The sequence below is a fragment of the Leiobunum rupestre genome, chromosome 11 (genome assembly GCF_980474605.1).
Source record: "Leiobunum rupestre chromosome 11, qqLeiRupe1.1.hap1, whole genome shotgun sequence".
Taxonomy (NCBI): Eukaryota; Metazoa; Arthropoda; class Arachnida; order Opiliones; family Sclerosomatidae; genus Leiobunum; species Leiobunum rupestre.
In genome coordinates this window covers 9,894,848-9,907,756 of record NC_143394.1, presented here as the reverse complement: position 1 = coordinate 9,907,756, position 12,909 = coordinate 9,894,848, and the positions used below count along the sequence as shown (strand labels likewise).

Genomic DNA, 12,909 nt, shown 5'->3' with positions numbered 1-12,909 from the left:
CCTAAGTCGTCAAGCGACTTTTGAAGCCTTTAATACAGGTGGCCAATTATAGGAAAATATAGGACACTAAATAGGCCAATTATAGGAAAATATAGGACACTAAATAGGCCAATTATAGGAAAATATAGGACACTAAATAGGAAAATATAGGAAAAATAATAAGGTAATTATTGCATATCAGTATACTTTGACTCGAATCATACAGAATATTGATATTTTTTGTACACTTCTTTCTAGCATTATAAATAATAATAATAATCAGCTGGGCTAATCACCCAAGTCATCAAACGACTTTTAAAGCCTTTTATTCAGGTGGCCGGGTTACAACGCGTATTGGATCACTTAAAATTTACAAAGCCCATACATTTCAAGGTTTTGTTCGAAAGTGGCAGTGTTTTCACTAGATGTTCTAGACTATGACACGTACAAAATAAGTTCTTTCATTTTCAAAAGACCGTGAAATTATAGTAAAATATGTGAAAATAAAGGAATTTATAGGAAGGCATTAAAAATATAGGAAATATAGGAAATCTGGTCACCCTGAATTAAGTATGAATAAATACATTATCACTTGACTGAACGAGTCCAGGCGAATGTGAAACTCGCAACGTGCCCCGACCAGCTTGTTAATTTTCCAAATATTAGAAAGGTTTAAAACGCGCGAGGCGATTACACGCTTCCAATTTAGCTATAGATAAGAAGAGCACCCGCGGCGAAGCACGAATTTATGTTCTTGTCGGGGTTCTCGTAAACGATGACGACGGGCCCCCTACGTTTTTCGTAATTTAATAACGGGGATCTTGATACGGGGGACCAAATATTCTTATCAACGCTACCTGGCGAGCCAAACCGAACGAAGCTAAAATTGACGTTTAGAACTGGCGGTTTCCGCTTCCACTTGACAATGCTCGCGAGGCTATTTCCCAATGAAATACACGGTTGCTTTAACGCTTACTAAACTATTCGTATTTACGGTACCGTCAATTGGGATAAACTCGTAAATTAACAAGTCAGAATGGTTTGTTTATAATCGAAAGGGGGTTTCTACCTGTTGACTGATTTACGTGTTAGCGGGTTGTCACTTTTTGAGGTTGTATTTACGTTGGGATCGCTTATAAACGGAATAACTATATCAGGGCTCCCAGCGATTTTTTTTTAAATATTATAGGAAATTTCATAGAAAATATAGGAATTTATAGGAACATTTTTAGCCAAAAAATAGGAATTTATAAGAACATTTTTAGCCAAAAAATAGGAATTTATGCGAACAATTTTGAAAAAATAGGAAATTATCGGAGTATATTGAAATTATAGGAATTTATAGGAACTCTGGGAGCCCAACCGTTGGTGTTTTCGGGAACACCGGACCTAAGCCAGAGCTAAGCTCTATATAGAAGGCAAATTTTTCCCAAACGTTAAGGCTGTTTTCTAATACATTATATTTAAAATTATAGGAATTTCTGGATTTAGCTATAGAAAAACCAGAAAATTTCGAAAAAATAGGAATTTATAGGAACAATTTTGAGAAAATAGGAAATTATAGGAGCATATTGAAATTATAGGAAATTATAGGAGCATATTGAAATTATAGGAATTTATAGGAATTATAGGAACTCTGGGAGCCCTGCTATATACGACATAAATGTAACCAGCCATAACACGATTAACCCATAAACGGAATAAAGTATAAATTAGTTTCATCAATGTAATTAACGCGTTCAGTGCCTCTCGTGGCTAAAATTACAGCCTAGTTTCTTTGATTTTTTTAAATTAAAATGTACGAAAAGGTACATGTAGCAAATTCAAATTACAATTGGTAATTATATTTAATTGAAGTTAATTTAAATTTTAATATAAGCGATATAATGCTACTAAAATTAAATAGAAGACATATGCATGCATAAAAGCCCGTTTCAAATTTTTATAATTTTTTTAAAAAAATTTAAAATATTTACTGTAAAATATTTTAAAAGATTTGTAAAAAAAATATTGAAATTTTAAACAGATTTCTATGCGTATGTCTTCTATTTAAATTTAGTAACGTTATATGGGAAATAGTTTTTACTTATATACACGATTAATTATTAAATTAGACACGAAAAAGAGACGAAATACCTGAAAATAAAAGTAATTCAATAAAAAATTAAATAAAGTCAAATACGTAGAAATAAAAAAAATAACAAAATAAAATCATGCGAGTGTGAGCTCTAGTTTGTCTCTTCGACTTCTGATATGAGCTCCCAGTAGCAATGCAAATACGGCAGATAACACATAACCCTGAATCACCAGAGATAAAATTATATATTGCATCAATTTTGCAACGAAACAATAAAAGGCATTCATCAAATTTGGCATATTTTTTAAGTGACACGTCTGTGGAAATGAAAACCACCCGTTTCGACATTACAGGTTACACGTTTACAACAAGGCGGACTTAATTTCGCCGTCTATAGCTTAATGAATGTTATTTCAAATGTGTCGACGTTGACGTAGGCGTTCTCCGTACAAATTTCATTATACGAATTTAATCTCCTTGATTTTCAATAAATGTATTTTTATCTGTTGAAGTGAACAGGAACAAATTGATTTGATTCAATGCGGATGTAGCTTTGGTAAACTACTATTTAATTAAATATTAAATAAATGTAATTATTTCTTAATTTGTTTTGATTTCGAATTAATGATTTAATAAAATAACTTGATTTCAATCGTGATTTAAATCAACATTTTAATCACGACCATGGTTTTCTTAGTTTAAAAAATGGTGTCAATGGTTTTTGGGCGCAGTTCATGTATCCAAGCCAATAGTGCCCCAAAGAATATAAGAATTGAAGGATAAAATTTTAAAAATTACCTTTATCGTGGTTTTGGTTGGATAAAAATAACCGAATATATATTTATAATGGTTATATTTAAAATACGAAAAATGTCATCAAAATATTTAAAAATGGTGTAACGAACTTCAATTTTTTTGACTTTATCAATTACTAGCTGGGGTACTCGGTATTTCCCGGGGAAATATGCCTATTTTTATAACCTAGGAATAAGCGCTAGTGGCGAAACTCCGACACATGTAAACGAAAATAGAACGCTGCAAAAACTGCCTCCACGCATGGTACCATACCCAATATAACCAACTGGTTAATAACAATATTAACCAATTTCACGTTAACTACATAATAATTTGCCTTTTATTACACGGCCTAGTGTCTATAGAGTAGTGTCGTTCTGTAGCTTTGGGCTATGGCCGCCATTTTGAGGGCAGTTTTTTATCTATAGGAAAAAGCATGGGTGATGTCGACATACGTCACGCCAATATTACTCTATAGAAGAAGGCTTTAAAAAGCAAGTTGGCAAGCCAAAATATACCTCTCCTCGGATCAGTTTCTAATTTTCAGTGAAGCGTAACGTGTATCGATAGTTCTGAGGTATAAAGCTCGCCGGTCGTGCAGGAGGGCTCGGGTTCGATTCCCGCCCGATACTAACGCAAATTGAAAAATATTATACTACACCCACTGACAAAAAGAGGGCGCTTTTTGGAAAAACCTTTTCCCTAATTCTAAGAAGCTTTGTACGTGTTCGCAGCCCAGACCCACAGACACGGTGATTGTCAAAATTGCATTAATTTAAGAGTTTTTCGCCTAATGAACTAAGAAATTGATCAAAGTGTAATATCTATCTGTGGTACCCTGTATTTCCCGGGGAAATATGGCAATTTGTACAACCTAATTATTAAATTAATTCAATTAATTAAAGTTGTTTTGCCGACCGTATCCGTTGAAAACCACAGTCAGGGTACCATGAGGTAGTATACCAAATGTGGTCGACCAAAGTTGAAAACTGTAGATTCCTTTAGCGGACAAACATGAAAACTATAGGAATTGCGGTACAGATGGACACCTTACTTCGTACGTTCTCAATTCCGTAGACGTGTTCTTCGTTTACGGTTGAGTGAAAGAGTAAATAAAGAATATTTGCGGAACGCGGAAGGACTCCCGAGTCCCTCAAGATGTCATCGAAAATAATTCCGGACATATCTGGGAGGCCCGTCAACTTAGCAACGCTTCGGGTTAAGGCCGAGACAGAAAACGCGTAGATAGAACAGTCTACGCCCAATAAGACCACATCTACAATCCTACGCGTTTTCTAGCGCGGGCTTAAGCATACTGTTGAGAAAACGCGAAAACGGTGCATAAATTAGCCTCATTTGGTTTGTTAATGCGAAAATATTTTCAAATAATCTTCATTGGGTTACGGTTAATGTTAAGCAAATAAATAATTATTTAGTCTCGTTCTAAGAGGTTATTAACTGATCTAATTAAATTTAATCACTTGTAATTCTGAAATAACTAAGGAATTTTTCTTTTGATTACACAAAATTAAATGATAATACTAATTTAAAATACTTTTATTAATGTAAATTAATATAATCATAAGCCTATCATAAGGTCCCCATAAGCAAAGGGGCCCATGTTTACGGCGTTGTCCTGGAGATAAGAAAATGCACGTGCAACTATAGGGCAGTAGCGACATCTACTTTTTCCAAATTTCTACATTTAAAATATTGTCTTCCTTGGTAGAGCCACCACGCTCGGGTTGATAAATCACACACAAAACGTGTCTAAATCTCAAAAGTTTTTAGTTTATTACTAGTTAGTTAGTTAATTAACGAATCTCACAATTGATTTAGTTTTCAATCATCGAATACCAATAATTTACTTGGATTTGATTTGGATTTTTTTTAATAGAAACTATAAAAATATTTAAAGCCGATGCTTTTTCGTAGATTTTCTGATCAATGTCGTTTTTAGATTACTTTAGGGACCCGGGACCTATAAGAAAGTAGGGACTTTCAGATACTGTAGGCACTCTGAAAAAAAGTAAGACTTAGGTAGTTTAGCGACTTTTAGGTATTATAGGGATCTTGAAGAAAATGGTCTTTTGGGTTTTCTAGAAACCATGAAGAAAATATGAACTTTTTAGGACCTTGAAGAAAATATCGTTTTATTATAGGTATTCTAAGGGACCTTGAAGGTAACAGGTACTTTTAAGGTATTCTAGGGACCTTGAAGAAAATAGTATTTTTTAAGGTATTCTGGGGACCTTGAAGAAAATAGGATTTTTTAAGGTATTCTGGGGACCTCGAAGAAAATGGCAACTTTTAAGGTATTCTGGGGACCTCGAAGAAAATAGGGACTTTTAAGATATTCTGGGTACCTTGAAGAAAATAGGTACTTTTAAGAAATTCTAGGGACCTTGAAGAAAATAGCGACTTTTAAGGTATTCTAAGTTTTGAGTCGTTTATTTTCCCAATTAAGCTAGTTTTCGTGGTCGTTAAATTTGGTTTGTTAAAAATTATAATAATTACGCTAGCAGTAGAATTGGATTACCACAAAATTCCAGGTTCAAATTTCCTCAGTTTTTCACTATTTCTCTAGAAATTTAAAGACTTTTCTTAATTTTTTTTTACACAAAAATTTAAATAAAATAATCAACTCTCAATTTCTTCAAGCTAAAAATAAATTACTTGGAATTCCCACGCCTTTATATTTTAATCGGCCTTTTTAACAATTCGGTGAATATTCTCCAGTTATTCTAGACCGGAGTTGTTACATTACCCGTACACTCCTACGCGAGTTACGTCATTTTTTAAAGATCACGCGATAAAAATTGGTTTTAAATGCGCGATTGTATTGGATTCAATCAACCGTGTTATTTTGTGTTAAATTAACGTAGATTTGTCAAATTTCGCCTACATGTTGTCAATCAATATATTTTCAAGTGAATTAATTTGATTGGATAGGAACTTCAATTTTTTGAAAGTATATTAATCTTTAAGCCGCGTTCACACTACTGAGATTTTGGTCATGCAACTTTTGTGTTTTATTTTATTGCATGTTAACGACCAGTTTTTGTCGTTAGGACTTTCAATTTAATTACATGCTAATTAATACTTTTGTCAATTTTAATTTTAAATTAAAAAAATTGTAGGAAATTGCATTTCTCATTCCAAATAGCCCAATAAATAAATACGAAACATGAATTTTATTGACTCATTTCGCAATTAATTTTATTGAATAATTGCACGACTATACGTACGTAACGACCAATTTTACGACGATACCTATTGAAAATTTTACAGCAATAAGTATAAACTAATTTTACGACCATATGTACAGACTAATTTCACATTGACCTTTGTTGACTAATTTCACGATGATAATAGTTTCACGTTGACTTTTATCGACTACCTTCACGCCGACTTTTATCGACTACTTTCACGTCGACTTGTATCGACTACTTTCACGTCGACTTGTATCGACTACTTTCACGTCGACTTGTATCGACTACTTTCATGTCGACTTTTATCGACTACCTTCACGTCGACTTTTATCGACTACTTTCACGTCGACTTGTATCGACTACTTTCACGTCGACTTTTATCGACTACTTTCACGTCGACTTTTATTGAGTACTTTCACGTCGACTTGTATCGACTACTTTCACGTCGACTTGTATCGACTACTTTCACGTCGACTTGTATCGACTACTTTCACGTCGACTTTTATCGACTACTTTCACGTCGACTTTTATCGACTACTTTCACGTCGACTTTTATCGACTACTTTCACGTCGACTTTTATCGACTACTTTCACGTCGACTTTTATCGACTACTTTCACGTCGACTTTTATCGACTACTTTTACGTCGACTTTTATCGACTACTTTTACGTCGACTTGTATCGACTACTTTTACGTCGACTTGTATCGACTACTTTTACGTCGACTTGTATCGACTACTTTTACGTCGACTTGTATCGACTACTTTTACGTCGACTTGTATCGACTACTTTTACGTCGACTTGTATCGACTACTTTCACGTCGATTTGTATCGACTAATTTCACGTTGACTTGTATCGACTACTTTCACGGCGATTGTATCGACTACTTTCACGGCGATTGTATCGACTACTTTCACGTCGACTTTTATCGACTACTTTCACGTCGACTTTTATCGACTACTTTCACGTCGACTTTAATCGACTACTTTCACGTCGACTTTAATCGACTACTTTCACGTCGACTTTAATCGACTACTTTCACGTCGACTTTAATCGACTACTTTCACGTCGATTGTATCGACTACTTTCACGGCGATTGTATCGACTACTTTCACGGCGATTGTATCGACTACTTTCACGTCGACTTGTATCAACTACTTTCACGTCGACTTTTATCGACTACTTTCACGTCGACTTTTATCGACTACTTTCACGTCGACTTTTATCGACTACTTTCACGTCGACTTTAATCGACTACTTTCACGTCGACTTTAATCGACTACTTTCACGTCGACTTTAATCGACTACTTTCACGTCGACTTTAATCGACTACTTTCACGTCGACTTTAATCGACTACTTTCACGTCGACTTTAATCGACTACTTTCACGTCGACTTTAATCGACTACTTTCACGTCGACTTTAATCGACTACTTTCACGTTGACTTTTATCGACTACTTTCACGTCGACTTTTATCGACTACTTGCACGTTGACTTTTATCGACTACTTCCACGTCGGCTGGTAATTTTTTCACATTGACGTTTATTGATTAATTTTAAAATCAAAAGAAAAATTCTTGCTGAATTGCAGATCACCAAATATATTAAACAGCTAATCAATAAAATATAATCGTAACTAATCCTATATTTCAACTTTTTCAAAAAACTAAAAAAAAAGTAGTATTTGTAAGTTTGTTAAATAATTTTAACTAAGAATTGATTCCCTTCCCGACACGCGTGACTATGTAGACTACCCCTCAAAATTTAAACGATTCTGCGTCCCTTTAAATAACCTTAAAATTAGTAGACATGTTTTTGTCTCGGTTGTACGATAATATTTTCTGCCGCAGTGAAATTTGGCGCAGTGAGCAAGTTACTTTTAATGCATTATTCAAATCAGAATATTAATCCGAGAAAACGGAACTTTTGAAATTAAAAATAGGGTAAAATAGGAACCGAATATCTTTATTCGAATAAGGTTTAATCGCTCATATTTAATAACGACACACGCTCGGTGTCACGTGACAATGGGAACGTGCTTCGCCCTTCGTCATTAGTTAGCGGCGGGAACCCCCTACTAATGTTGTAAAGCGCCATCTTCAGTAGAGTCGGAGTAAAAATCTTACTAAAATATCTCGAAAACAGTCATTTTTTAGGTAAAGGATTCCAAAAATACACAGGTTTTTAAATACACAGATTAAGGGGGAAGAATACCTCTATTTCGTTCAAGCTGAACGTTTCTGTTTTAACAATTATTAGTGCTTAAAATAATTTTGATCATTCTAATATTTCTAGATAACGAGATATAAGGTCCTAACTAAAGGGTAGTTTGGGCACTCGCCCAACTTGTTTAGCTCCGGGGGTCCGAATTAAAACGTAATAACTTAATTACTTTTAAATTTAAAATTGTAAAAATTATGTTAGTCACTAAACAAGAGGCTGTTCTACACTTAAATATTAATTTTCTAAGTTAAAATACCAAATTAAAAGGGATCAACTTGAAATAGCGCGAAAGTAGACAATGGCCACTGTAGTCTTCCCCCTTAAGACAGCCCTCGAAAACGTGAAGTATAAACTTGAAGAATCGTAGAATCTGTACAATCTACACGGTTCCCCGTTCACGCTTTCGAAGGGTAGCTATTACCATTAGCTACTTGTAAGTTGCAACTCCGCAAAATGTCCTTGAACAGAAGTATAAAATATTGATGGTGCTTTTTCCCGGATTTATTGAAATAGGGTACTTTAGGGACTGCACTCCCGATTTGCCGGTGCTTTAGAGACCTTGAAGAAAAATAGGGACTTGGGTATTCTATGAACCAATTTAAAAAAAAATTGGCTTATAATATTGCTATTTTTAATTCTCATAATAAATAACTTAATCACTCATAAAATTTAAATAGACAAATATTTCAATGACACCTTGTTTCACACGGAAGGTACAATAGGCGTAACTATAAAGTCCAGGGGGGGGGGGGTCAATAGATGGTAGTCACGTGACTTAGTGAGGAACTGCATCGCCATCTATCTTAAGAAATACGAACTATTATTCATTTTAATTTTGCTAATGGCGGTTTAAATTTTGATCGATTCATCTAAATTATCTAATTATTATTATTATTTAAAACATCTTGAAATAGAAAGGGGGAAGTTAATTAGATGTCTGCAGTATCTTTCCGAATCTAAGTTGGCTGTGATATGGGAGTCACGTGATTTTGTTTTCCCATTTTAACAAGTTGGTTAAGACCAAATTTTCTTTATAGTTTCGCCTATTGAAAATGGAAAATTCGTATATTTCTTGTGGTATTGAAAAGGTTGCCACGGAAACGAAACGAGCGAAACTATAGATTGTAAAAACTAGCAACGCGTATTTTCAAAACTCCCCATAACTTTACTTCCGTTTAAGTAAATGACGCGTTTTCGTTACGAATTTGGAAGTGACGTAATCTACGTTATATCACGTGAACAAGGTTTTATTAAAGAAAATACCTTATTGGTATACTTATGAGGAATTATGTTACTTATGGCATTACGTAAAGGTTAATGGTTATAAAATTAATACCGTAACAAAGTAATGTGCATTAAAGACAAAATTATAATTAAATGACCACAATTCAAACCCAATTATCAATAATAAATTGGTAATTCCTCCAATTTGCAAATATTGCGAACGGGATTTTGAATCTCTTTAGTTATTTCATAAATGAGAAATTAATTTTAGATTTCAGAGCGCAATTTTCGTGTTGATTTCTTGTTTTTAAGGCTAAGTTCGAGATATTGGAACTGATTTTAGCCTACATTTCAGGATTTTCAAGTTCATTTCAATATTTATAAAATAATTTTTCCCAGGAGTGTGTGTGATTTCTACGAATCACAAATCGAAAGCAATGTTCAAAAAGATTAAACTAGAGGTCGGGGATGGTTAACTTTTATTCATTAGATAAAGCTTTCAAAATTATTCGTAAAATGTTTTGATCAAGTAATTTATATTTCTGTATTATCCGATTAATTTTTTGATAAATTTGTAAAATTAATCGGAAAAACGACGTTTTTTTCGATAAAAAGCTCAAATTTTACGAATAATACATGTTTTTTAATCATTTTCCGAAATATTAACCGGTAAATTTTTGTTTACATTTTTTTCCCGAAAAAAATCAATTTAAACATGGATAATGATTAACCGTCCCCGACCTCTAGATGAAACGGAATTTTTATGACCATTAATGCAACCCAACTATCAATAATTACATAGTAATCATTTTATACCAAATCCTACACAATAATCAACAATTACAAAGTAATTATTTGATAGCAAATCCTACACAATAATCAATAATTACAAAGTAATTATTTGATAGCAAATCCTACACAATAATCAATAATTACATAGTAATCATTTTATACCAAATCCTACACAATAATCAATAATTACAAAGTAATTATTTTATAGCAAATCCTACACAATAATCAATAATTACATAGTAATCATTTTATAGCAAATCCTACACAATAATCAATAATTACATAGTAATCATTTTATATCAAATCCTACACAATAATCAATAATTACATAGTAATCATTTGATCACAAATCCTACACAATAATCAATATTTACATAGTAATCATTTTATAGCAAATCCTACACAATAATAAATAATTACATAGTAATCATTTTATAGCAAATCCTACACAATAATCAATAATTACATTGTAATTATTTGGTCAGAAATCGAATCAATGTTCAAAAAAACGTAGTAAAATGATCTCATATCCAACTCAATACCGCAAAATACACGGATAAATCGGATGAATAAAATCAACAAAACTCACCCCTGGATTTTTTGCTTAGTTCCTCCAAAATCCGTCTTCGTTCTTCCGGTTTACTGGCGTCTTCGTCGTTGCAGATATGAGTAATCGTGTTGGTGGTTTCCTTTTTCCGGGCGGTATACACGGAAGACATGGCGAAATAGCATTCGGAATTTCCGAGACTTCGATCTCCGTTGTTGTAGAATAACAAGGCAACCACGTCCCAGCTAAATTTCCTCAAAATCTGCACGAAAGTTCGCGCCAACTGCGTGTAACTTCCGTTCATACGAGTCAACAAGGCGTAATTGGGTTTCTTCTGGTCAAAATTGTCGTTGCGACCCGTGGCCGTAATGACGGGTATATTCCAGACTCCGGAGTAACGGACGACGGGTCCGAGGACGTAGGAACACGTCGGGCCGAGGAAAGCGTGAACTTCCCCGGACAAATTGAAGGCTTCCAACGGGCCGAATACCGAAGAACATTTCGTGTCCCGGGCGACAACGTGGATTTTGCGTCCTTGCAAAAACTGTCTAGTTTCGAACTTTTCAACATCGTAACCAGCCCTTTTACTAAGCTTACTTTTACGTCTGGATCTGCGATAAGTCGCCGCTTCGTTTAAATGCAACGTTTTGACTGCGTATTCCACGGCTGGTAGCACGCGTTTCAGTCCGTAGGGGGACGAATCATTGGCGGTTAGAACGGCCAAGATTATGGGGGACAGATCCTTACTTGGCGGTAAAGCGCTACCCTCGCATTGGACTAGCGTTAAAAAGTAGATTAAAATACTACATATACACGACCGTTTCATGATTGTTTATTTAGGTTTCTTTTTAGGGTTTACTGTTGAATAGCGATGTGACGGAGCGAGGGCACGCCGGTGGTCCGGTTACAGCGCTCTTTGCCGATGGCCATGACTAACGCCGGCCCTAAACTCAACTGTGAGTGAGAGAATTTTTGCGTCGCTGTACGGAGCGCGCCCGTTTCTCCGATTCGAAGTCAAGTCGCGCCCCGGCGCGGAGCCACTAACGCCTCCCCGCGGCGGAAAACGGAAAAAGTAAACTTTGAAAGCGATGGAATGGCCTAGCGCGTGGTGTCGCGGACGATAGCCCCCCCTTGAGATAACGAAAAATACGAGCTTTACAAATAAGACCGTCATCGGGTTGAACAAAGAAGTTTTCTCTTAGACCATTTTCGGGACGGTAATGTTAGCTTTGAGTAAAGGCCTGACGCCAGCGCTGTGGTGACGGCTTTCGGAAACTTTTCTCCTCAAACAAAATTAAACTTGAGAGTCTACTGCATTTTGCTTAATTCTTTAAATTTCATAAAGGAAATTAACGTATAATTAACCTTATAGCAAAATTAAGTCTACTCGAAAAAACTTCGTAATAGATCGTTATAATGTATTAGCATATGTAACATAATTACTTATAAGTGTGCCTCTGTTTAACATCTCTGAATAAAAAATTTAAATGAGACCTTGTTTCACAGCCACCAAAGAAAATACGGACTAAAGTCGCGTAAAACTGGTTTTAACTTCCTTCCCTCCCCGCCAGAACTAGTTTTGATGGCTATAAAACCGTCATCAACTGGGAAGTGACGTCAATTACGTCATATCCTTGCAACAAGGTCTCATTGTGAAAAAGTTCTTTCTGACACACTTATGAGTAATTATGTTACATATGGTATTAGTATAAAACATCGACACATGGGCTACATTAAAGATAGAATACCAGCCGCTCTGAAGCAGTAATGAGCATTTTTAAAAATTTTGTGATAACTCTCCCTCCACCTCATTCCCGTTTCTAAAACTTTAAATTCAAACTCATCTCCTCTCACCACCGTAAACTAACTTTTTATCTCATCTCCTCTTATCAAATTTCGCTAATTAATCTAACCTCGCGCACACTCCCGCTAGCTTTGTTGAAAAATCTGATTTGATCATACGCTCTTTTTTGGAAGTAATCAAATATCTCCTTTCAATATCCTCTCTCAGAAATGCATACTTTGTGAAACTCCTCTCACGCTCCTCTCCTTTTGAAGTT

The 12,909-nt window shown here is 34.9% G+C and overlaps 1 protein-coding gene across 1 annotated transcript in view; it reads right to left on the bottom strand.

The window, feature by feature from the left end:
* Window positions 1–11,785, bottom strand: part of LOC149921290 (atrial natriuretic peptide receptor 1-like) — a 153,365-nt gene extending 141,580 nt beyond the window's left edge. Inside the window, exon 1 of the mRNA XM_090164170.1 lies at window positions 10,892–11,785. Within this exon, the coding sequence (XP_090020296.1) occupies window positions 10,892–11,675 (784 nt within the window). The 5' untranslated portion in view covers window positions 11,676–11,785. The remainder of the gene's footprint in view (window positions 1–10,891) is intronic.
* Between the last annotated feature and the right edge of the window lie 1,124 nt (window positions 11,786–12,909).